Raw genomic sequence first — 26,710 nt, forward strand, 5'->3', positions numbered from 1 at the left:
TAAAAAAAAAACACAAAGGGGCCCCACTTTCGTGGAAACCGAAAGGGAAATCTTCCCCACGCCTTCCCCCCGAGCCCACGGAGAGCAACAATAGGCACCGCTCCTCGCCCATCCCCAGGGGCCCGCAATGAGGCTGCCCGGGCCCCTCCAGGGCTCGGGGGGAAAACTGCAGGGAAGCGTTTTCTCCAGTTGGGGCTGCTCTGATCGAGACACAGAAAGAATAAGGGGGGGGGGCAGAGCGAGCGAGGGAGCGAGCGCGAGCGAGCCAGAGCGAGCCGCGGAAATGAAAGTGAAGGGCTGAGCGGCCACATGGAGGGAGCTGCCCGGCAGCAGTTCCGGGGGCACAATGCTTCCTTCCATAATTAAATAGCACTTACTCTTATTATTACTAATAATAATAATCTAATCATACCTCTAGTAATACTATAGCACTTATCGAGGCCCGTTGGAGGCGCGGTGGGGGGACTGCCAAGCTGGGAAAGGTGAGTCCGGGAGGCTTTTTCCCCCCGCAGCCAAACACTGAAATTCACCCGGGCGCGGCGCGGAGGGCGCGGCTGGGGGCCCGGCGGGCGGGCGGGGGGATCGAAGCTGGAGGCGGGGTGCGGCCCCAAGGGGCCTGGCGGGGAGGGGTATGAGGCATCTCGGGCCCAGGAAGCCCGGATCGGGGTGGGGGTGGGGGCAGTGGGGCGGGGCGGCTCTTCGCGGGGTGCAGGGGGGAAATGGGCTTGGAATCTTCCCTCCCCCTCGGGGGAAGGGCCGAACACCCCCCATCCCCACTCCTTCTGCCCCAAATGGCCGAGAAGTTTCAAAGTTATTGCTGAGCCTGGCTGGGGTGGGGGTAGGGGACCCGGGCCTGGGGGAAGGGGGAGGCTGGGACCGCTTGGGGGGGGGGCTTTCTCTTCTTCCACTGAAACTTGGGGAGCTGCGAGATGAAGGGAATTGGGAGTGGGGGGCGCTCTGTTTCCAAGCTCTGATTTGCAAGCTAGCAAATCGGCGGCTGGGGGGAGGGGATGGCTTGGGGCCCCTGGCCCAGGGTGGGAGAAGGATCGAGAAATCCCCTCGCCCCCCCCTCCGGTCCCCCTGCCTTCCTTCCGCTGTCTCCCTCCCTGCTGGGCAGCCGCGGAGGCCAGCGCCGGCCTTGGCCTGGCAGGGGCGATCTTCTTCGGCTGCTGGCAGCACTCGAGCCCGGGGATCCGAGGCCCGGCGCGTGGGAGGGGGGGGATGGGTTCGGGCCTGGGTCAGTCCTGGAAGACATGGGTGCCCCCCTTCCCCCCCGGAGCAGAGCCCATGGCCATCCCCTGATGCTAATTCCATTGGGACCACATTGAAGATATTGATGATCTGGTCGATTTGGAGGGGGTAGTTCCTGGGTTCGAATCCCCTCCCTGACTGACTATTTCTGACTGTGTGACCTTGGGCAAGTCACCTCCTCTTTTGAGAGGGCCTCAGTTTCCTCTTCTGTAAAGGGAATAAGAATCCTAGCACGGTCTGTCACACTTGGCTGTTTGGGAGGGAAGCACTTTGTAAACCTCAGGCGGGAGAAATGGGCCATTGTTATCAAATTAAACTTTGAGCCAGCTAGAAGCCTCCAGATTTTACAAATACAAACCAAAGCCAGGTGGGGCAGACGGCCAAACGATCAGTGAACATGGATTAAACACCTACTATGTGGCAGGCACTGTGCTAAGCATTGGGGATGCAAAAAGAAGCAAAAGACCTGTCCTGCCCTCAAGGAGTGTACTGTCTAAAGGGGGAGACAACGTGCCCGCAAATATATACAAAGGAAGTGATATCCGGAACAAGTGGGAAATAATCCATAGAGGGAAGTCCAGTGGGAAGGCTTGCCTGGAGGAGATGGGTTGGAGGAATCAGAGCGAGGGTTGTACCCTTGTACTGACTCCTATCTCTTTTCTGCTATTAATTCTGCACATCCTGATCCCTGCCCTCTTTCTTCCATTAGAATTCCTTGGGAGCACATAGCAGACGCTTAATAAAGACTGACTGCGTGGTTCCCATTGTTACAGACCAATCCATCCATCACCAAATATTTATCAAGCATTTGTTCTGCACCAGGGGATGCAAAGAGAGGCAAAAACCAGGTTCCTGCCCTCAAGAAGCTTACAATCTATGGGGAAATAACATGAACATATACAAGTGTATACAGAATAAGGGTGTATAGAATCAACGAGCATTTATTAAGTGCCTTCTGTGTGACTGGCATTGGGCAAAGAAGGCATCCCTGCCCTAGAGGAACTCCCATTCAAATGGAGGAGACAAGAGGTATATGTATAAATAGGTATATACAAAGGAAAGATAACTTTAGAAGAGAAGGGGCAGATAGCTGTGGGGCCGCCTAAAAGCAGGTACTTGAGCAGAATCTTCTGGGATCAGAGATGTAGAGGAACAGTCTGGGGGATGGCCGGTGCAAAGGCAGAGGAGATATGTGGGTACAGACACAACAAGTATAGCAGGTGGGAAGACTGAGGCCAGTGAGGAGGAGCCATGGGGATGGTCACACAGCTAGTCATTCTAGGTAAGGATGTAAAGAGTTTGGGGTTCACCCTGAACTTGTCTCATAGGATCTAAATTTGGAAGATTTCAGAGGCCCAGAGAGGTGAAGGGACTTACCCAAGATCACACAACTAGACAGTATCAGAGGTGGGATTGGAACTCAGGTCTTCATGACTCCCCATCCAGTGCTCTTTCTATTTCCCCATTCAGACATTGCTTTTTTCACTAGGGTAGGTATTCCCTCTGCTACTTTGGCTACCAGAAAGCCCTCCAAACTGTCAGCTTGAGACCATTCTCATCATCGCCATTATTCTCATCATTCTACCATTGTCCCTCTGTACCCTTTTCTTCCCTGTGCTTAAATAGATCTGTCTAGATGTCCCCATTTTGGTTTTGTTTTGTTTTTTTGCAGGGCAGTGAGGGTTAAGTGACTTGCCCAGGGTCACACAGCTAGTAAGTGTCAAGTGTCTGAGGTCGGATTTGAACTCAGGTCCTCCTGAATCCAGGGCCAGTGCTTTATCCAGTTCACCATCTAGCTGCCCCTTAGATGTCCTCCCCTTTTTTTTTTTTTTTTTTTTTTTGCAAAAGAAGAAACAGGCCTAAAGAAATTAAGCCAGGACTTGGACTCAAACCCAGGTTTTTGGAGGACCTCAGAATCTCAGAGTTAGGAAGGACCTTGAAGGGTCTCTAGTCTAATCCATTCCTGGCCAAAGGGATCACACCCAACAAGTGAGCACCTGCTCTTTGTTGGAGGACCTCCCCTGATGGGGAACCCGGTTCCCTCTGGAGGTGGCTCCTCCCACGTGTGGATCGTCCTCTCATTTTGGCGAAGCCATTCCTTGCAGTTCCCTCCCATTAAGCCCCAATTTGCTTCTTTGAAGTATCTATCCATCCAGGTCCTCCGTCACTCCACAGAACTTCCCATGCCTACCTACAGACACCTCCATGTCTTCCCTTAGTCTTTTCTTCTCTCAGTAAATTCCAGAAGTCAGCTATCATGCCCTCTCCAGGGTAAATGTCAGAAATTCATTCAGCTGATCACAGTGTGGCATGAACATCAACCCTTCCACATCCCAAATACCTTCCTCTGGACCCTTCCTGCTTCCCAATGGCTTTCCTAAGATGGGGTGCCTAGAAATGAGCACAGTCTTCCAAAAGTGGTCTGGCTAGGACAGAGGACTATTCGTCGAGTCACTGACTGACTCCATTCTCCCAACTCCAGCATTATGGACAATTTGCTTCTTAATTCAGCATTAGCTTTCTTGGATGCTATGCATTGTTCTCGTATCAAGCTTGTGATCTCCTAAAGCCCTCAGATCTTTTTCAAATGAACCTCTGCCTCGCCATGCCTCTCCACGTTGTCTTTTTGAAATCAATTTGTTAAAACCAAGTGGAAGACTTGTTAGTAGCCTTAGACCTGGGCAGGCAGCTTGGCGCTGCAGGGAAACAATTATGTGGAGACAGAGAACTTGGGCTTGAGTCCCTGCTTATGGTATTTACTACCTACATCATCTTGGGTGAGTCACTTTACCCCTCTGGGCCTAAGTTTCCTCATTGTAAAATGAGAGGGTTGAGAGCACGGACTGGTGTTTCCTCAGCTACCACAGAGCCAGGTATGTAGTAGGTATTTAATAAATGCTTGTTGATTGATTGGCTAGATGATCGCCAAGGTTCTTTCCATCTAAATCTTTAATTTTATGACCTTAGAGATAATCCGGTCCTCCTGCTTACTTTGCAGCAAGAAAACTCAGGAATGAGGCAGTGAAGTGTCTTGTCCAGGGTTAACGGAGAGAACCAGGATTTGAATCCAGATTTTTTGACTTCAGGGTCTGTGTTCCGCCTTTCCCCTCACTTGTTATTTTCTTACTGAAAGGGTACATTCGTGGGTTTTGTAAGTTGCCTCAGAGCTCCAGGGGTTTTCTAAGGCAGAGCCTCATTTCCAGGGCCTAGAAACAGAAGGGCAGTGTTGCGTTTTGGGGTGCTAGCCCCAGCCCCGTCTCTGTCTTTGTCTCTCTGTGTCTCTGTATCTGTCTCACTTTCTGTCTCTCTGTCTTTTTGTCTCTGTCTCTTTCTGTCTCTGACTCTGTCTTTGTCTCTTTGTGTCTGTGTTTCTATCTCTGTGTCTCTGTAAATCTCTCTCTCTGTCTCTCTTTGTCTCTGTCTTCTGTCTGTGTCTCTTTCTGTCTCTGTGTCTCTGTGTCTATCTTTGTCTCTGTCTTTCTGTCTCTGACTCTGTCTTTTTCTCTGTCTCTGTGTGTCTCTGTCTCTGTTTTTCTGTGTCTCTCTTTGTCTCTGTGAATCTGTCTCTGTCTCTTTCTTTGTCTTTCTGTCTCTGTCTCTCTGTCTTTCTGTCTCTCTTTATCTCTGTCTCTGTGACTCTCTGTCTTTTTCTGTCTCTGTGTGTCTCTTTGTCTCTGTGTTTCTGTCTCTCTTTATCTCTGTCTCTGTCTCCCTCTGTCTCTGACTCTCTGTGTCTCTGTCACTCTCAATTCTGCTTTGTGATTGTATTGCAGCAAACATGATGAAAATAGCCAGGTCCAGACTCACTCTTCACTCACACAGCTAAGCTGACTAGAGGACACTTGGCCACTGTGTTGGACGCAGCCCCACCAGGAATCTTCACCTTCTCCACCAAGACAGCACACTGCGGGGGGGCCCCCCCCCGTCCCCATCAGTTTTCTCTTTCCTGATACCCAAGCTCTTCTCCCCTCCCTCCAGTAGCTCTGGAGGCCAAGCCAGGCATGGGCAGAAGGGGAGAGGCAGGCAGTCTGGGGGGTGCCCCCCAGGCCAAGAAGGAGGAACTGAAGACCAATAGGAGAGGAAGCCCTGAGGATCCCAGGATGCTGCGAATTAAAGACAGGGCAGGGCGACAACATAAAGATGCCTATTATAATTGACTGCCAAATAAGGTGGAATTTGGGCTCTTCTCTCATCACAGCCTTTGGGCCTTAGAAGAAGCCTTAAAGATCTTGGCTCAGTAGAAATGCCACTAACTGTGGAGTCTCAGGACATGGGTTCAGATCCTTCCTGTGATCCCTGGGTGACAATGGGTCTCAGTTTCTTCCTCTGTAAAAGAAGGAGATTGGATTAGAATTCAGTACTTCTCAATTTTTTTTGGTCTCGAGACTCTTTTGCACTCTTAAAAGTATTGAAGGTCCCTCTCCCAAGAACTTTTGTTTATGTGGGTCACAGCTAGAAATTAAAATGTCAGGGCAGCTAGGTAGCACAGTGTATAGAGCACCGGCCCTGGATTCAGCAGGACCTGAGTTCAAATCCAGCCTTAGACACTTGACACTTACTAGCTGTGTGACCCTGGGCAAGTCACTTAACCCCAATTGCCTCACAAAAAAAGAAAGAAAGAAAGAAAAAGAAAAAAGAAAAGAAATTAAAATGTCTGGCTATTATTATGAAAAAAGTTTTAACCTTTTGGACCCCCTGAAAGGATCTCAGGGATCCCCAGATGACTTAGCTCGATGATCTCTGAGGTCCCTTTGGCCGTAGCGCTCTCATCTGGTGGGCTTCATCCATGGGACCCTGCTCCTTTCAGAGGGGAGGAAGGGAGGCCCAGCAGGGTCAGGGGCTTTTCTCAGGGTCACATTGGCAATAAAATAAGAGAAATGCATTTCAGACTCAGGTTTTCTGTTTGTTTGTTTGGTTTTTTTGTTTTTTTAGTGAGGCAATTGGGGTTAGGTGACTTGCCCAGGGTCACACAGCTAGTAAGTGTTAAGTGTCTGAGGCCGGATTTGAACTCAGGTCCTCCTGAATCCACAGACAGTGCTTTATCCACTGTACCACCTAGCTGCCCCAGACTCAGGTTTTCTGATTCCAAAAAAGGTACAATTTCCACTCAGTTGAGAAACTGAACTCATAGATCATTGGGGGGGTGACTACTGCTACTACTCATAATGTGTTCAGTCATGTCTGACTCTTTGTGACCCTATTTGGGGCTTTCTTGGCAAAGATACTGAAGTGGTTTGCCTTTTCCTTCTCCAGCTCATTTTCCAGATGAGGAAACTGAGACAAACAGGGTTAAGTGACTTGTCCAGGGTCACACAGCTAGTCTGTATCTGTTTTGTTTTGTTTTGGTTTTTTGGTGAGGCAATTGGAGTTAAGTGACTTGCCCAGGGTCACATAGCTAGTAAGTGTTAAGTGTCTGAGGCCAGATTTGAACTCAGGTCCTCCTGAATCCAGACCTAGGTCTCTATCTGTTCCCTAGCTGGGTAGTATCAGACACCGAGTATGAAAACTAAGAATCCAAAGGGACCTTAGAGTTGGGGAAACTGAGACCCATAGAAGGTGGTGAGTGTTGGAGCTGGATTTGATCTCAGGCTCTCTGGAATCCTAATCTAGCATTCCTTCCGGCCCGGTAAGGAGAAGTCACACAGCCATCCAGGCCACTTTTAGCCAGTCATGAGGCCTGTGCTGAGTCATAGAATCCCTCACTGAGTCACCCAAGGGAAGGCACCAGGAGGCCTGTGGGATGGAGAATCAGAAGGAAGAGCTACCACAAGGATTTGGGGTGTGCCGACTCTATAACTTCCTGCAGCTCACTTCCCTTCTTCTGGGAAATGAAAAGAATGAAGCCCCTCCCCCTTTCCCTCCGTGGTCCCATGGAGGCCTTCCCAGCACCTCCCCATCCAAGGCGCTCTTCTCTCTGGGTATCTATTCAAGTCCATCTGACCATAAGCTCCCTGAGGGCTCTCCAGGCCTTTTCTCTTTGTCTCCTCAGTCATGAATACTTCATGCATACTCTGAAGCACTGCATGTCACCTGTGGTTGTATGATATCCCTGGATAGGACTGTAAGATTCATGTTTCCAACACACTTCCCAGTACTCTGCAAATAGTGGGTGCTTAAAATATGTTTGTGGGAATGAACTGAACCCCCTCATTTGAGAGAAAGATAGATAATCGTTTATTAAGTGCTTACTGTGTGTCAGACCCTGTGCTATTATAGATGAGTAAACTGAGGCACAGAAAGTTTAAATCTCTCACTATGGACCTGGTCCCAGACCTGAGGGTTCTGTAGTAGAGTGCTATTGGGGGGGGGGCAGGGAAATGAAGGTTTAAGTGACTTGCCCAGGGTCACACAGCTAATAAGTGTCAAGTGTCTAAGGCTGGATTTGAACTCAGGTCCTCCTGAATCCAGGGCCGGTGCTTAGTGCTTTATCCACTGCACCACCAACTGCCCCCAATGCTGTTTTTTAAAAGATGTAAATGCTTTGACAAAAAAAAAAATACTGAACATCAACACACTTAATTAAATTTATTTAGTAACTACTTGCATTTAAGTTAATTAAATTCAACTCAAAAATCCCAACTTTTTCTTATGTTTTCATTCATGATGGTTCTTTGTTCATTCCTTTTAGCCACTTTTCCCAGGCTTTTTTTTTTTTTTTGGTCAGGCAATGGGGGTTAAGTGACTTGCCCAGGGTCACACAGCTAGTAAGTGTTAAGTGTCTGAGGTCAGATTTAAACTCAGGTACTCCTGACTCCAGGGCTGGTGCTCTATCCACTGAGCCACCTAGCTGCCCCTTCCTTTTAGCCACTTTTCAATGGCCAGAGTTCACATGGATTTTCTTCTCCATCTGCTTTTTTCATTTTGTGTTTTTTCATAAAAAAGTCTTTTTAGATTTCTGTGTTCCTCATATCTGTCCATTTTAATCTATTATGGTATTTCATTCTCTTCATGTATAATGATTAACTTGATCATCCCCCTACTGCTGGATATTTAGTTGACTTCCAGTATTTTAAATTACAAATTATGCTGCCATGAACATCTTTAAATGGATAGCTCTTTTGGGAGGCTTATTTGTTCATGAAAACTCTTTCAGGGTGTATTGCCGATTATGGAATCACTGGACCAAAAAGCATGGTCAGTTTTCTAACTTTTACTTCATCCTATTGGATTGCTTTTCAGAAAGGATTGTTTACAAGTTTGCAGTTCTACCAGTAATGTATAAGTGTTCCTGTTTCTCCATAATACCACTAGCTTGGTTTTAATTATTTTTGCTAGTTTGGTGGGTATGAGATGGTACCTGAGAGCTGTTTTAATTTACATTTCATGTATCTAAAGCTAGAAGGGATTTCAGAGGCCATTTAACAAACCCCCTCCATTTTACATAGGAGGAAACTGAAGATGAGGGAGTTTAAGATAAATAGGATATGAACTCAGGCCCTCAGATGATTAATGAGGCTGAACACTGTTTCAAAGCATTCCATTTGTTTTCTCTTGAAAGTTGTTCACATCCTTTAAATAATTACACATTGTGGACTGGGACTTAGCACTGCACAATTTTTAATAGCGTCTTATGGGTTTTTTTCATCATAAACATCTTTCCCAATATGTTATTTTTCTTTTAGTCATTTTTTCCTACTCTTGTACAAAACCATTTTATTTTAATGTTTTGGTGCTCAAGCATGGCTACCTTGTGCCTTCTGTTTACTGAATGGGGGGAGAGCCCTTCCTCATGTTAAGCCTGTTTAAAAGTGTAGAAGGAATGGAGGATGTGGGCCTTTTCACAGAAGGGACATGGAGATGAAACGGCCCTCAATGACCAATCGGAGTGCAGACCATCTGGCCCAAGTCCCTCCATTTTACAGTGTAGACTCCTACCAGAGAGGAGACTCAAAGTAAGGATATATTTCATGTTTCTGTAGGCCTTGACAATTCTCAAAGTGCTTCCCCCTCAATGAGTCTGAGAGGTAAGCAGTGTAAGTGCTATCAGCCTCATTTTACAGAGAAGGAAATCAAAGGTCGGATGGGGTAAATGACTTAGAGGATGGATCAAGCCTGGATCTACTTTGTCAATCAATTATTCATCCTGTGTTAAGCGCCTGCTGTATGCCAGACTCTGCTTATTCCTAGGGATAAAAAGACAACCAATCTCTGCTCTCAGAAGTTTATGTTCTCTTGGGGGAGAAAATGTGTATGGATACAAAATTATAGAAATACAAGGTAGTTTGGGAGAGTAGGAATAGACAAGGAAGGGTTTCCTGTCAAAGACAGTGCCTGAGCTGAGTTTTGAAGGAAGTGAGACAGAAGTGGCCCGTGCAGAGGCTGTTTATGAAGAAGAGAGAAGGCCAGGAGGAATAACAAGCAGTGAAGCTGGAAAGACAGTGTGGGACCAGACTGGGAATGGTTTTAAAAATCAAGCCAAGGTGACTGTATTTTATCAATTTTTATGCAAGGCAGAGTGGGGGAAGAGGAGAGCGGCAATTGATATTCTGTGACTTGCCCAGGGTCACACAACCAGTAAGTGTCTGAGGCCCAATTTGAACTCAGGTCCTCTTAACTCCTAGGCTGCTGCTCTATCCACTGTGACACCTCACCACCCCAGAGCCACTTAAATTTAAATAAGAGAGTTCCATGGCCAGAATGGCCTAGACAATTAGTATGGATACTTTTCTTGGGATTTATGTTATTATCTCATTTGTTCATACACCCCCCTCTCCCCCAGCGATCCTATGAAGTAGGTGCTAGAATTATCCCCATTATATAAATGAGGAAACTGAGGCAGAAAGAGGTTAGTTAGTAGACTGATTGGGGGGGCGGGGCAGTGAGGGTTAAGTGACTTGCCCAGGGTCACACAGCTAGTAAGTGTCAAGTGTCTGAGGTCGGATTTGAACTCAGGTCCTCCTGAATCCAGGGCTGGTGCTTTATCCACTGCACCATCTAGCTGCCCCCTAGTAGAATGATTTTTTAAAATAAGTGGCTTTCTGGGGGCAGCTAGGTGGTTCAGTGGATAAAGCACCAGCCCTGGATTCAGGAGGACCTGAGTTCAAACCCGGCATCAGACACTTGACACTTACTAGCTGTGTGACCCTGGGCAAGTCACTTAACCCCAATTGCCTCACAAAAAAAAAAAAGGAAAAAAGAAATAATGTAATAAAGCTCTCCACCTCCCCACCCAAATTAGCTGTCCCTCATAACAGTTTTCTAAAAATGTATTTAATTTTAATATATGAGATAAAACAAGCATTTGCATAATATAATATAATAAAAACATGATTGCATATGAAACTGAAAAAAAATAGTAAGGAGGACCTGAGGCCTAGGGCAACATTACCCACAATTTGGGATTAAAACTTGATTATACAGCCCTGGATTCAGGAGGACCTGAGTTCAAATCCAGCCTCAGACACTTGAAACTTACTGGCTGTGTGACCCTGGGCAAGTCACTTAACCCTCACTGCCCTGCAAAAAAACCCCAAAAAACCCAAACCAAAAAACCCCCTTTATTATAATAATACTAATTATAATAATAAGCTGATATATATCTATATAAATAAAATAAATCTTTAAATGAGTGATCAAAAGGAAAAGAACCCAACCATAGATAGGTACTTTGGTGTAAAAAAAAAAAATCACAGAGAATTTTAAAAGAGGGGAAAAAGCAGTTCAAAACTGATCAACCTATCAGTCATGTCTGACAGTACATGCAATGTTCCATATATAATTCTGCAAAACTGCAGAGCTGTTTTCAAGCAGAGGGTGAGTGGTCTTTGTTATTAGTAATAGTCATAAGACTAGTCTTCATGCAACACTTTAAGGTTTGCAAAGCACTGCACATGTTATCTTCTCTGTGTGATGGGTGTCATTCTTATTATCCTCGTTTTACAGATGAAGAAGCTAAGGCTCAGAGTAATTCAATGACTCGCTCAACTACTCAGTGTCCCAGTCTGGATTTGAACTCAGGTCTTTCTGACTCCAGGCCCAGAGCTCTAACCATTGTGCCAGCTAGCTGCCTACCATTTTACTTAGCCCTCCTCCAGTTGACGGGCATCCGTGTTATGTCCACTTTGCTCCCATAATATTTTATTGTACACAGGACCTTTCTTTCTATCACTGACCTCCCTGTCCAGCCGTGGAACCTCAGGACCAACGGACGAACAGTTTAGTCACTGTTCTCATATGATTCCAAATGGTTTTCTTCTCTAAGGTCAAGTGTCAGCAAACATTTATTTCTGTGCATCCTGGGTGGTAAAGATGTTGGAGATTTCTCTTTTTTTGACTCAGACCTAGGATTTCATCAGTATAAGGAACTCTGTGCACGAATGTGGATTGTCAATTTGCATGTCATTTAGAATCTTCAAATATTACTTGAGGCAGGATCCTACAACTAGAATGTGTCAGAGGCGGTATTTGAACCCGGGTCATCCAGACTCCGGGGGGAATTTAGTAGGCTGTTTTCAGCAGTTGCCGTGGCAAAAAACAACAAAACAAAACCCTCCCCACCTTATCTTAAGGCCTGAAAGAAATTCGAGTTTTTATTATGGTGCCATATCTGAGTGGGTATAATATATATTGTGTTATAGCAGTGGGTGAAATGAACCCAATCCATTTTTCTCTCCATGCGTGGGTTAAGAACCCTGTGAGGTAGACAGGCCAGATTTCCTTGTTTTACTAAGTGGGAAACTGAGGGCCAGAAGGGATCCCTCTTTCTATAGTGCTTTAAGGGCCGTCTGTTGTCTCATGCGGACCTCACAGTCACCCTGTGAACTTGGTGCTGCAGGTGTTATTCCCGCTTAACAGATGAGGAAACTGAGGTTCCAGGGTTCAGGGTAAGTCACTGTTGTGACTGGTCTGTGGTTACATAGTGATTAATGTCAGGGCTGGGTCTCTTAAGTCCAGAACCCTCTCCACAGCACCAGGCTGCCTCTGTGGTATTTTGTGCTCGCAAAGCATTTATATGCAGACTCTCATTTGATCCCCCAACAACCCTGTGATGGAGTAGAACAAGGGTTATCTTCCAGATCTGACTAAATGAGAAAACAGGCCAAGAGAGGGGGAGTGCCTCAGCCAAGGTCACTGCCGTGAACCCATCTTACTCCTCCCCTCCCCTGCCTCAGCTCTCTTGAATTGTTATAAAATTAAATGTCTTACATCTGATGCTCTTGCTCCCCCCTTTTCACTGCCCTGTGTCTATACACACACACACACACACACACACATGCACGCTCGCACGCCCTCCTTTGCTTAGTAAATGAATCAATACTTCAGCCACCTCTGACAAGGAATGCCCCATTACTCACCTGTGGTTTCCCACCTCTGTGCTGACAGCAGGAGGCGAGCTTCGCCCACAAGTCCCTCAGGGATCTGTTTCCTTCCACCTTTGGACGGCCTCTCCCTGTGACCTGGTGATCTGAGGCAGGCTCTGGGAAGGCCGAGGAGCTGGATTAAAAGCTCTAGGCAACCAGGCTGGGAACAGAAAACAGCCGCGGGCAAGCCCGGGTGCAAATAGCTCCTGGAGGGTGGGCTGCCACTGCCGCCCTCCTCTCCCATGGAAGACAGAGGATAGTGAGCACATAGGAGTGCAGCGGAGTGGTCTCTGCTGGCGGGTGGTTTGCTAGAGAGGATGTGGAGGGTAAGTAGTGAGTCTCCTTATCTGTAGAATGGGGGTAACCACGTCTTTGCCGGGTTGGCATCACCAAGATTCTTTAAATCTGTGAATGAATGAATGCATGCATGAACAAATGGGCACTGTTTTTTATGTCTAAAGCGCTGTGCTAAGCACTAGGGATACCAACAGAAAAGCAAGCCTGCTCTGTTCTTAAGGAACTCACACTCTTTTTTCTTTTTAAATTGTTTTATTTTCAGGTCTATATTGTCTCCCTCCCACCTTCTCTTCCCACCTTACACACCCTCTCTCCTTTGAGAAAGCAAGAAAAATAAAACGTATTCTAAATATTATAGTCGAGCAAAATGAATTCCTGAATGGAATTGGCCATACCCCGCCTTCCCTGCGGCTGCCTCCCCCTCCCCCCACACCTCCAGCCCCACGCTCAGTCCATCCGCTCTCCATCAGGGGGTGGGCTGCAGGTTTCATCAGGAGGCCTCTGGGAGTGTGTTGATCGGCATTCCAAAGTCTTTCCTAGTTGTTTGTCTTTCCAACATTGTTATTCTCTAACCCTGAGCTCACCTTCTTATGGGAGAGTAAGGCGTGTCAGAAGTTTCAGCCACAGGGCAGATGGCAGAACCCCAGTGGGCCTTGGTGCCCAGGCAATGGCAAGGCGACACTTTCGTGGTGTTTCCCTTTGTGAAGCTGCATCAGTTTCTGATGTTGAACCATTAGATAGCGACAAGGACTCTGGTGGCAGAGCGGGGTGGGGACAGGCTGGGAGCAGGGCTTTCTTTGGGGCTTCCCTGCTTGGTGGCAGATGGTGGTGGGGGCAAGCTAGCAGTTTCATTCTCCCCATGGGCCACGTCCCTTTAGGAGGGCTGGGAGGGTCAATGGTGTGGGAAGCACTACTCCAGGGCTCGTGAGGGGAGATAGTCCTGGAGAGATGAGTTATCGAGATGGAATAGTAACAAAAACGTGTTAAATGCCCAGTGACTGGGTATTGACAGGGTCCCTGCCCTTGAGCTTAGGCACCGTCTAGGCCTAAACCCTTCATTTTCCAGGTGAGGACATGGAGGCTGAGGGATTTGTTCTGGGTCACATGGGTGTTAAGTGGCTGAGACAGGATTCGAACCCAGTGCCTCCGACTCCCGAGCTAGCACTCTTTCCACACTGGCTGTTAGAGATGCTAACAAGAGAAGATGTCTCTCTGCATAAGGGAAGGGGTGAGGGTAGAATCCATTGGCAAATGAAAGTGATATTAATCAGTTCCAAGAAACACCCACTCCCTTATCACCCCTGTCAGAAATAACCCCTCTTTTACAACATGGAAAGAGTTCAGAACTTTGATCTATCAATCTTTAATGAATTCGGAGAATTGGTGAATAGGTGAATCGCGCTTTCTCAGAGACAGGTGGGCTGCTGGGACTGGATGGGGGATGCATTGTGAGAAGTGGCCTGTGTGCTAGTCTGTGTTGCTTCTTTGTTCCGAGGTGAGAGGAGGGTGGGGCGTTGTGGGAAGGAGACATCCATACGGTATTTATTTGAAAAATGATCTCGCTCACTTCCAGTGGCCTTCCTCTGGGTCTCTGATATTGTGTGTTTTGAAAGGCCTATTTTAATTTGCATTAGCTCTCACTTTAATTTGATTTGCTCTGACGCAAATTTAAATGTGTCTTGTAAAAGCTGCAATACGTGAGGCAGAGAAAGTCTGGTCTCAATGCCCGGTCTTCCTGACACCAAACTCAGCCCTCCCTCTGGGATGCTGGGCTGACAAACCAGGGTGTTTATTGGGGGCCTGTGCTAGGCCCTGGGGGCAGGACAGAGGAGATTAAAGAAGTGTAACAACAACAGCTAATGTTTACATAGCACTTTAAGGGTTTTTTTTTTTTCTTCCTTTTGATCCTCACAACAACTCCAAGAGTTAGGGACCCTGAAGTTCAGTTGGAACCCAGGGTCTCCCGTCCCTTCCCTTTCTTTCCCTTTCCCCTTTTCTTTCCTTTTCCTTTCTTCTATTCTCTTAACTTTTTTCTTTCTCTCCTTTTTTCTTCCCTTCCTTCCTCCCTTCCTCCCTCCCTCCCTTCCTTCCCTCCTTTGCTCCTTTCCTTCCTTCCTTCCTTCCTTCCTCCCTCCCTCCTTTCCTTCCTTCCTTCCTCCCTTCCTCCCTCCCTCCCTTCCTTCCCTCCTTTGCTCCTTTCCTTCCTTCCTTCCTCCCCTCCTCCCTCCTTTCCTTCCTTCCTTCCTCCCTTCCTCCCTCCCTCCCTTCCTTCCCTCCTTTGCTCCTTTCCTTCCTTCCCTCCTTTCCTTCCTTCCTCCCTTCTTCCCTCCTTTCCTTCCTTCCTCCCTTCTTCCCTCCTTTCCTCCCTTCCTCCCTCCCTCCCTTCCTTCCCTCCTTTGCTCCTTTCCTTCCTTCCTTCCTTCCTCCCCTCCTCCCTCCTTTCCTTCCTTCCTTCCTCCCTTCCTCCCTCCCTCCCTTCCTTCCCTCCTTTGCTCCTTTCCTTCCTTCCTTCCTTCCCTCCTTTCCTTCCTTCCTCCCTTCTTCCCTCCTTTCCTTCCTTCCTCCCTTCTTCCCTCCTTTCCTTCCTTCTTCCCTTCTTCCCTCCTTTCCTTCCTCCCTTCCTCCCTCCCTCCTTTCCTTCCTCCCTCCTTTCCCTCCTTCCTTCCTTCCTCCCTCCCTCCTTCCCTTCCTTCCTTCCTTCCCTCCTTCCTTCCTCCCTCCCTCCTTCCCTTCCTTCCTTCCTCCCTTCCTCCCTCCTTTCCTTCCTCCCTTCTTTCCTTCCCTCCTTCCTTCCTCTCTCCCTCCTTCCCTTCCTTCCCTTCCTTCCTACCTTCCCTCCTTCCCTCCTCCCTCCCTCCCTCCTTCCCTTCTTCCCTCCCTCCTTCCCTTCCTTCCTTCCTTCCTTCCTTCCTTCCTTCCTTCCTTCCTTCCTTCCTTCCTTCCTTCCTTCCTTCCTTTGTTCTTTCAGTTACATTTTTTACATGAAAAGAACCATACAAGCACTCTGCTTGCTAATCAAGCGAGGGACCAGCCCCAGGCCCATTCTCCTGATAACTTTTCCAGAGCCAGCAGGCTTCTTTAGCTAGTCACCCTCATTCATTCTCTGAGCTCCGGTCTCCTCTCATTCTCAGACTGGGCCCTCCCATTACCAAGTTAACAGGACAGGATTCACAGAAAGCCGCTGCCTCCCAGCCCCTTGTTTTTAGCTCAGGGCCAATTCCATTTGACCTGCATTTACTGTATCGTCATGGGTGTGGAGTAAAGTCTGTTGAACGGAGTCTGAAGTTTTGGCGCTGGATTCTGTTAACTAGGATCATGGCTCAGGCACTTCTCTTCCCCTATGAAATGGGGATAATGTCAGCATCCATACTAGTGGGAAGTATTACAATGTCACTGGTGTCTTTGAGCGCACAGACCAGTGCTAGGGGCTGTAGGGGAGATGAGACCTGATCCCTGCCCTTGTAGTCTCTCTGGAGAGATGAGGCCCTCACTCCCTGAAAGACAGGACAATGGGTATAGGGGACAGGGCAGTGAGACTGGGCTTGGGAAGACCTGGGGCCAAATGCACCTTCAGACACTGCCTGGCCAGAAGACCCTGGGCAAGTCTCTCCACTTTAGCCTTGCCTTTCTCATCTGTAAAAGGAGCGAGGATGACTCCTAAGGTTCCTTTCAGCTCCAGATCTAAGATCCCTTGACTCGAGGGCCCCTGGCACAGATGGTCAGTACCATGAGAGGTCAGGAGCATCGAGTGCCAGATGAACCCCCTGGAGTTGTGTGTTCACGTCATCCCATCTGCCCAAGGATGGTGAATGGGAGCCCTCTCCGAGGGAGGGAATAAGGAAGGGCCTCCCATCAGCCCTTTAACAGGGGGAGGGCAGGGCACATTGTTAGCTTTTATTAGCCCCAGATCGGCAGAGACCACTCCTCAATCTCAGAAGCAACTGAGGAGGCCTCCCGCCTTAAGAGAAACCTTCCCAACAAGGAGACCGCTTGCATACCACCGGTGATGGAGAACGCCCTGTCTGGCAGGGCGGCAGGTTCCATTTGTAAACAGCACCAATGGTTGGCAGGTTGGCTCTGGGCTTCCTTAAGTAGGCCGCCTCTTTTTCCATTCATCTCTGCATCTCCCCAAGAACTACTGAATACAGTCAGGGTGTAATGAATTGGTTCGGTCTAGAGGTGGAAGGAACCTCGGAGGTTTTCTAGGAGCAGCCAGGGGCACAGTGGATAAAGTGCAGGGGCTGGAGTCAGGAAGACCTGAGTTCTGATCCAGACTCAGACACTTAACCGACTGGGCGGAGCCTGGGCAGGTCGCTTCTGTTTGTCTCTGTTTCCTCATGTATAAAAGGCACTTGCCTCCCAGGGTTGTTGTGAGGATCACATGACATGATATTTGTAAAGGGTTAAGCACACAGTAGGTGCTCTATAAATGTTAGCTGTTATGATGATCGTGGTGGTGGCCTGGACGGGCTTGTGGGAGGATTTCACAGGTCATTTATTTCTGACGCAGGGTGCAGGGGAGAGCCCTGGCTCAGTCTGGAGTCAGATCCCTGCCAAGGATATTTACCAGCTGTGGGACCCCAGGCAAGCTGCTTCCTCTCCCTGGGTCCCAGTTTTGCACCTGCAAAGTGACCACTGGAGTTCCCCAGCCAGGAGGCTCCCTGGCCCTTCCTTTCCTCATCTGTAAAGCATAGGGGTTGGATCTAAGTCTAGATCCTGGATTCTGTGACACCGCCTCTAACTACTTGGGTGACCTTGGCCAAGTCACCTCAGCTTCCTCCTCTGTCAAATGAGGTTGGACTCTATGACCTCAGAGTTTGACATACAAAACTATCATCTTATGGCTAGTAAGTCTTCCTCGATTATTAATATAATTAATTGTAATAGTAAGTGTAACAAAACAGCCAAGATTTATATTTTAAAGTTGCTGAGCACTTTATATTGTTTCATTTGACTGAACCCCCAAAGGCTCTGGATCTTGTCCATGTGGGTATTTGCTGCAAAGATGCTGGCTGTAGCCCACCCAGGGCGATGCCCATCCATGTCCTTCCACCAGTTTTCCACAGGGCGTCTGTCCACACGGCAAGATGAAGGCCTTCCTGTACTTCTCAGGACGTCACAAGGACCCCGGTGGAGCACAGAGATGTCCGTCGTCGATTCTTCTCTCTCGCCGCACGACCAGCCCGTCTCGAACCCCTGCATTGCTATGGCTGAAAAGGATCATTGCCCAGTGATCAACTTTCTGGTGATGAACCTCTCCATCCTTAGCAAGGTCGGTCCTTGAACGACAGAAGCGTGTGGCGAGTCAGCCCGGTTCTCTCCTGGGGCTGTCCTATGAGGATCAGCTGAGTTCATACCTGTAAAGCCTGTTGTAAGTGTAAAGTACTGTGCGAATGTTGATTGTTACTTCTTGTCATTACGGTCTGGAGCCAGATCCGTGGGGGCAGTCCCAAGGGACTGTCAGAGCGTGCCGGCCTGGCTTCCCTGCTACCCGGGATGTGAGGCTGATCAATGGCTTGAGCTCGGGTGTTCTGAGCTCAAGTGGGCTAGGCCACTTGGGTGTCTGTGCTCAGCCCAGCACCAATATGGCGAGTCGCTCTCTAAGGAGAGGTGACCCGAAGAGCCAGGTGGGGAGTGGAGCAGGCCCAAGCTCCCATGCCTACCAGTAGTGGGATTGGCTTACGAGTGCCCGGTCAAGATTGGAAGATAGGCAGGGTTATGGCCCGCATTAGATACAGTCATGATTTGAGGGGATATGGGGTGGGCCCCAAATGTTAGCTCTCCCACGGCAACAAGTATTGTCTTTGGTTCTGGGGTGGTTACAATGGCGAGGAGGAGGAAGATGGAGATGATGATAAAGGAAGAACTCGTGTTTCAGAGTTTCTACCATTTCCAAAATGTTTTCCTCACTGGCCCTATGAGGAAAAGGGTGCAGGTTCACTGTGGGAAAGGGTAAGGGCTTGCCTTGGTCAATGGCAAACTCTGGTTGCCATATCTGTCCCTCTCCCCCTTTAATTTCAGTTCTTTGTGCACTCTGGGAATGGGGCTGGCTCTCCTTTCTGCCCTGCCCTGCCCTGCCCTCTTGGATAGCCCAGCTCTCCATGCCACCACCCCCTTTCCCTAGGAGGAGAAAGGTCTACACTGATTCCATTACTTCTTCAGCTCTGAAAGTTTTTCTTTCCTCGTGTGTCTCTGATATGGGTCACCAGCTCCCATTCCCTCTCATCCTCGCTCGCCTGCTGCTCTGTGCCTCAGTTCTAAAGACGAGGGGGCCCATCTAGGGGGTGCTCCCCCATCTAGTCACTCGAGAAGAAGGGACTTATCGCTGTTGTGTGGCACAAACGAATGAACGGGTGAACGATGCCTCACATTTCTAAGGCGCTCTGGAGTTTTCACAAATGCTTTCTTTGTAAAAATCTGGCGAGGTATCGATGTCTCCATTTTACAGATAGAGCTGCCGAGGCTCAAAGCAGTGAACCATTAACGGTTGGAGATGGGTTCAAACCCATTTCTCTTCTGTCTCCTAGTCCAAATCTCTTTCCACTTCTCCTCTGGTGTATCATCTCTCTTGGATGAGAGCTCAGACGAGGAAGGTTTAGGCTAGATTTAAAGGGAAACTTCATGGGAATGCGCTGGCTGGGGTCGGGGAGGGGACCCTCGCCTCGAAGGGCTCGAAGCAAGACCATTTGTTCATTGTATGGGAAGGAGACTCCTAGACTGGCACTGGCTGGACTGGACAGTCTCTGAGGGTTTGCTGGGTCCTCCAGCTTTTGTGAAAGGGAAGCCTAGAGAGATGCCTGCCTTCTTCTTTACTCTTTTTTTTTTTTTTTAGTGAGGCAATTGGGGTTAAGTGACTTGCCTAGGGTTACACAGCTAGTAAGTGTTAAGTGTCTGAGGCTAGATTTGAACTCAGGTCCTCCTGACTCCAGGGCCGGTGCTCTATCCACTGCGCCATCTAGCTGCCCCTCTTCTTTACTCTTATTCCACACTGAGACAGCCCAAATAAGATGGGCATCTCCATGTCCATAGCAGAACAGCAAAAGAGCATTCTGCAGGGAACTCTCCTCTGCACAGCCCAGTTTTCTTTGTCAACGTTTACAAAGTTTAGCTTGCAGGTTTCAAGGTTCTCGTACTCCTCTGTCCTTTTTTCCCTGGACTTTTCCTCTCTGCATTAAAAATAAAAAAAAGGTGCCTCAGTAACAACAACTTCTTCTTTTTCTTCCTGGTGCTGATGCTTCTCCTCCTCTTCCTTCCTTCCTTCCTTCCTTCCTTCCTTCCTTCTCTCTCTCTCTCTCTCTCTCTCTCTCTCTCTCTCTCTCTCTCTCTCTCTCTCTCTCTCTCTCTCTCTCGGCTCCCATGTCCCTACCTCACACCCAGCTCTCCTAAAGAAAAATCCATGTAACAAATATGTCTCGCAAAACCAACCTCTGCGTTTGCTGTATCTGATACCAGTCGTCTCATTGAACATCTTGAGTCTGTCCTCTTTCAAAAACCTTCCTTCCACGTGTACTTACTTGGCCTTCTCTTCCCCCTTCACAAGCACAAAAGTTGTACATTTACCTTTTGCTCCCCAGTCACCAATTGTAGCAGATTTTGTCATTCGCCCAACCTTGACAAAGTCCCTACTATGTTCAAGGTCTTGTTTAGGCTAGGAAGTTGAGACAGAGAGATAGGAGACTCGGACTCTGCCCTTTGAGAGCTGGCAGTCCTGTTGGTGAGATGAGATGAGGAGCAACAGAATAATGCAGTTACGGCTCACTTTATGACTGTGAACTCTTCCCGTTGACTTTCTCATTTGAATCAAAGAATGACCCTGTGAGGGAAGCAGGGCTGGCACTGTCACCCAAACTTTGTTGTTCTAGTTGTGTCTTCTTCATTTGGCAGAGATCCTGGAGGGCTTGGCCATCTCCTTCTCCAGCTCATTTTCCAGATGAGGAAACTGAGGCAAACAGGGTGAAGTGACTTGCCCAGGGTCACACAGCTAATAAGAGTTTGAGACCAGATTTGAACTCAGGAAGATGAATATTTCTGACTCCAGGCTGGGCACCCTATCCACTTCACCACCTACCTGCCCTATGCCAAACTTCACAGTTGGGGAAACTGAGGCCTCAAGAGGGGAAATCGTTTTTACAGAATCCCAGAGCTAGCAAAGACCTCAGAGTCGTTTTGTCCAACCTGTACCTGGACAAGAATCCTGTCTCCAGGATGACCATTGATCATCCAGGTCCTGCTTCAAGACCTTGAGTGAGGGGAGACCCTTCTGAAAAGACTTGCTGAGTAGACATCACCCACCTTCCCAAGCTGTTCCTTCCCCATTAGCTTTAAAATAGAGACCATAGGATGTATGTCCCCCGTTAGAATGAGGGAAGGGACCGGCTTGCTTTCCCTTTTTGTATCCCTGGTATGTAGTACAGTTGTGCACATAGTACATGCTTACCTAAATGCTTTTCCTTTCACTCGTTCATTGCTCACCAAACAGCCCATTCCATGGTTGGAATGATGAATTATTAAGAGCTCTTCCCACTTACTGAGCCACAGTCTGCCTCTTAAACAGCTATGTAATCTGGGGAAGCTATGTAACTTAACCTCTGGGGTTTAGTTTTCCCATCTGTAAAATGGGGGCTGCAGAAGTGCCACAGATTAGCACATAATAATAATGAATAATGATAGCTAACATTTATATAGCACCTACTGTGCGCTAGACACTGTGCTGAGCACTTTATAGTGATTATCTCACTTGTTTCTCCCAACAACCCTGGGAGGAAACTCAGTAGGCCTCCCAAAACCTCAGTGAGGCCAAAGACAGGGAAAGGACACAAGCCAAAACAGTTTGAGTGGCACTTTGTGGCAGGCACAAACTCTAAGGAAGGCGGGTGCCCATTGTGTGGGGAATGACTGAACAAGGGGTGGTCTGTTACCAGGACGTATTATTATTATACTATAAGAAATGGTGAAGATGAAGAATTCAGAAAAAAACAAACAAACTTGGGAAGGCTCTTGAAGGATAGAGTGCTGAGTGAAGCAAGGAAACCTCATGTAAAGGAAACCGACGTTGAAAAGCTTCAGAACTTGAATTGATTGATGTGCTGACCAGCCCTGCCTTTAGAGAACTGACGGGGAAACCAGATTCCTTTCTCTCTCTAGGGAGGTGGGGGACTAGGGGTGCAGAATGAGGCATACCTTGTCAGTTGTGGCCGATGTATTGATTTGTTTTGCTTAATTATACTTCTTTGATATAAGGGACTGGTCTGTTGGGTGTTGGGAGAGTCACTGGGGAGTGAAAGCAATCTGAAAAGAATAGCACCAATATATATTATTTAAAATAATAAAGTGAGAGAGTTGGGCTAAAATCCCATCTAGGACACTATGATCTGAAAAGGGTCATATTGATACGAGGAAATGACTTTGAAAACTGAATCACTCCATAGACACATGCTCTGATTTTCCTCTGACCTCATGGATCTCACTTTTCCCATCCTCTCCTTGACATTGTTCCCACCTTTCAGGCCTAACCTCCTTGGGGTCTCCTCTCCCTAGCCTGACCCTGGGCTGAGAATGAACGTGTGCAAGGGGATCAATGCTAAACCCTGTCCTAGTGTCTGTGCTCATGTGTTTGTATCTCTCTGACGACCAAGGAGAAGTGATTTCTGTTATTGGCTGCTTCTGTATAGCTGTCGCTTCTCCCCTCTACTGGCCTGTAGAATTGGTGTTAACTATGGAACAGTGGGAAAAAGAATGTTTGCTCAACTCAGAGATTTTCCTGTATGGCCCCTTACATTCCCATACTCTGTGAACTGGTCTGATGTTCTCCATGAGCTGCCTGGGGATTTCTGGGCTCTTAGGAAATGTGATTTGGTGGAAAGTCTGCCGGGTCTGGAATCCAAGGACCTGGGTGTGAATCTTACCTTTGTTACTTATTAGCCATGTGACCTGTGAGACTCTGTGGGCCTCAGTTTCATCATCTGTAAAAGGAAAGGGTTGTATTGTACCGGTTCTAAGATCCAGCTCCAAGATCCTGGGTTCAAATCCTGCTTCTGCCACTTACCATCTGTGACCAATGAATAGCTCTGGGCTACCGTGGCTCATTTGTAAATTGAGACTGAGATCCCTTCAGACTCCAAGTCTGTGACCTTGTGACTTAGACGTTTTCTCAGGGCCCTTTCATCTCCAAAGTCTGTGGTCCTAGGGTTGGGCTTGTTCGAGGGATTCCAAGGAGTGGAAGGGGGCTGGTTCCTACAGCATCTCCTCAAGGAGCCATCTAAACTTGACTTGTCCAGACAGAGCAGTTCCCACACTGGTGAAGTCCAGTAAGGAAGGTCTTGTTCTGTATCTTGCGTCCGCCCCCGCCCCCTCCTCACCTCAGTCAGGAGGTGGGTCGTAGTCTTCTTCATCTGTCCTCTGGAAAGGTCATTGCGTTGACTAGTCTTTTCTTAGCGGTTTGCCCTGATGATGTCATTATCGCATCATTCTCTCAGTTCTGCCACCTCGCTCTGCCTCAGTGCAGACCAATCTCCTAGGTTTCTCTGAAGCCATCCCCTTCATCAGTTCTTAAAGCATAGCAGCATTCCATTGCATGCATAACTTTTTCGACCCTTCTTTAACTGATGGCCACTCCTTCAGTCGGGGCAGGTGAATTTGACTTGTTGGAAGGTGGGGGTGAGAGAGGGGAGGCACAAGGGACAAGGAATAGAAGTTACAGGGAGGCAGGTATTGTTTCGACATAAGCAAATAGTGCTTTCTAATAGCAAGAGCTGGCCGGAAGTGGAGTGGACTGCTATGGAAAGTAGTGAGTTCCCCGTCACTAGAAATCTTCCGTCAGAGCCCTTTGAACACTGTCCGGGGCCGATGTAGGGGAGATTCCTTTTCCGGCACGATGAGGAAGACCAACCCATCTCTGAGGTGCCTTTGTAGGCTCCTAGATTTAGAGCCAGAAGGAATCTCAGAGATCATCCAGTTCAACTCCCCCATTTTACAGAAGAGAGAACTGAGGCCCAGAGAGGTGAAGCGTATGTGCCCAAGGTCACACAGGTACCCAGTGCAAAGCATGGGGATTTGAACCCTGGTCCTTTGATTCCCAATCCCAGACCTTTTCCACTGTCCCTGACTGCCTTCTGACTTTCCACTTCTAGTTCTTAAGATTCTGTGACACTGAGATCCAGCTGTACCACTAGTAGACAAAAAGTACTGATGTCTTCCACTGAGTCCCTGAGACCGGGGGTGTGGAAGGGAGACAGGTGGGCCGGATATGTTTGGTGAATTCAGGTACTCTCCCTGCAAGTGCTGTCCACTCAGAATCAGGCCCACGGGCCATCCCAGCTCTGGATGCTCTGATCCTGAGGGCTAAGCAGCCCGGCCCTGGTCACAAAGGTCCTGGAGCTGGGGGGGGGGGTCTGCTGGGGAGGCCCAGGGACATCCGGAATGACCTTTTCTTTCCTCCTCAGAGACTAATGGAGAGGCAGAAAAGAAAGGAAGAAATAGAAAAAGGACTTCAGTTCATTCAGTAAGTCTTTTTTTTTTAGGACTTCGGGGGCTGGGAACTTGGTTTGTTGGCAGCCCCTTCATTGGGTGGGACAATGGGGTGTGTGTATGTGTGTGTGTGAGACTGATTCTGAGTGAGCGTGCAGCTGTGGGGCTACACAAGTGTTTACCTGCACTCATACGTAGACTTTCCCCCCCATACACATAAGACACCTTATTATCTTAAACAATTTACAGACACTCCAGCCTATGTTATGGGTTTCATTTGTTGTGTGTGTCTAGACCTTTGCTTTCAGAAGAATAGGTAACTTCCAGCATGGAACCTCTCTCCCCTAAAGCAGAGTTGTCTGGGACACTGAAAGCCCCGCCCCCCCCCTTGTCCAGGGTTCCACAGCCAGGATGTGTCCAAGGTGGGACTTAAACCCAGGTCTTCGTGAGATCCAAACCTTTCCCTCTGTCTACTGCCCCAAGGCCTTGATGGATCATGCCACCCCGTGTTAAGGTGAAGCACGCTATGTCGGACTTCCGGGGTAGCCAGGGCCGGGGAGGAGCTGTTTTCTGCTCTCCCTGCATCCCCCCTCTCCCATTCCCCAGGAGGTGGTGAGCCCCGGCCCCTCAGAGATATCCCTGATTTGTCCAGTGATTCCTCGGCCCTGCCGACATTTTGTGGCTGGCCCCACTCGCTGCTGCCACCGAGCAGGGAGAGGCTTCCTTCCACGGGGACAGATTAGGGCAGGATGCCCCCAAAAGGAAAGCCCAAGAGCTTTGGTTATGGAGAATTACCCAGCAGCACCCTCCCGCTCCCGCACGCCCTGGGCAGAACCGCCTGCAGACTGCCCCTGCCTCTGGTCATCCGAGGAGCTCCTCCCCCTCTCTCTGCCCAGATGACCCCCTGAGCTTCCCCGTCAGAGAGCGCCCAACTCCTGAGCTCAAGAGCACTGGGGGGCGGGGCGGAGGGGGAGGGCCTGCCTACTGCAGTCACTCAGGCGGGCGAGTTTTGGTTTACGCGTTTGGTTTTTGAGTGGACCAGTGACTTTACTGGCAGGGGACCCCAAAGAGTAAATCTGTTCATGTGGATGGGCACCTGCTCGCTTGGCAGCTTCTGGTCTCTGAGCATTGCCAGGGTGCTGAGATGAATGGCTTATCCAGGGTCACGGGAGCAGGAAGTGCCAGGTGTGAGGCTTGGACCCGGGTCTTCCTGACTCTGAAGCCGGCTCTGTCCACTTGAGGGGCTGCTTCTCTCAAGTGTCGCCATCGGGCAATGCTATATACGGATGGAAGGAATCTATGGACTGGACTGGGAGCTCCCTGCGGGCAGGCTAGTCTGCTGACTTAAGGTGCTCTGCTGCTGGTAGCTGCTTGGTGTTGATGAGTCACTTACTCACTCTGTGCCTCACTTTCTTTATCTGTAAAATGAGAGGGTTGGACTCGATGACTTCCAAGGGCCTTTTCACCCCTAAATCTGTGATCTTAGGAAGTCAGGGTGAAGCTGCTTGGGCTGTGCCGAGATCAGGAGAATGACCTTAGAATAGGGGATGTCAGAGCTGGGAGGGAGCTTAGGACAGGGAATGGCAGGGCTGGGAGGGAGCTTAGAACAGGAAATGGCAAGGCTGGGAGAGGGCCTTAGAACAGAGAAGAACATGACCAATGTGGGAATTTGCTTTGTTTGACTAGATATATTTGCTACAAAGATTTCATTTTTTTTTTCTTTTCCTTTTTCCCCCTGGGGAGGAGGGCAGAGAAGGAGAGTAGAGAAATGCTTGTTAATTGAAAAATCATCAGAGAACATCAGGACTTGGAGAGGGCTTAGAACCAGGAATGTTGGGGCTGGGAGGGAGCTCAGAGATCATCGTAGTCCAACTTACTCTTTTTTTGGGGGGGGTGAGGCAGTTGGGGTTAAGTGACTTGCCCAGGGTCACACAGCTAGTAAGTGTTAAGTGTCTGAGGTCGGATTTGAACTCAGGTCCTCCTGAATCCAGGGCTAGTGCTCTATCCACTGTGCCACCTAGCTGCCCCCCAACTTACTCTTTTTACAGATGAGAACACTGAGGCTCAGAGAGTGACATGACTTATCCAAGGTTACAAAGCTTTGAGCAATGAAGACTGCAACCCAGGAATGAGCCTTCTAGCGCACTCCCTAGGCCAGGACTGCACATGAGCTCATCTATTTCTTCTACAAGTGGTCCTTCTCCTTTCTTAGCCGGGCGTGGACCCATTTCTCATACAATCTCTTTGTAAATATTTTAGTGACTCTGGTGTGTGAGGCTCTGAGCTGTGGGAGTCGCAAGGACAGATGAGATGTCATTCTGACCCTCAGCGGGCTTGTGATCAGGGTGGGAATTTAAGGAGTCACCAGCATGAGAATGTATTAGCAGGATGTGGCG

General features: G+C 48.6%; 1 protein-coding gene across 2 annotated transcripts in view; it reads left to right on the forward strand.

The window, feature by feature from the left end:
• Positions 1–222: 222 nt before the first annotated feature.
• The window catches only part of ZC3H7B (zinc finger CCCH-type containing 7B), a 79,625-nt gene continuing 53,137 nt past the window's right edge, over positions 223–26,710 (forward strand). For both annotated transcript variants that reach the window (XM_043965404.1, XM_043965405.1), the window contains exons 1-2: positions 223–482; positions 24,290–24,348. In XM_043965404.1, the coding sequence (XP_043821339.1) occupies positions 24,296–24,348 (53 nt within the window). In that variant the 5' untranslated portion in view covers positions 223–482; positions 24,290–24,295. The remainder of the gene's footprint in view (positions 483–24,289; positions 24,349–26,710) is intronic.

This window comes from Dromiciops gliroides, chromosome 5 (assembly GCF_019393635.1).
Source record: "Dromiciops gliroides isolate mDroGli1 chromosome 5, mDroGli1.pri, whole genome shotgun sequence".
NCBI lineage: Eukaryota > Metazoa > Chordata > Mammalia > Microbiotheria > Microbiotheriidae > Dromiciops > Dromiciops gliroides.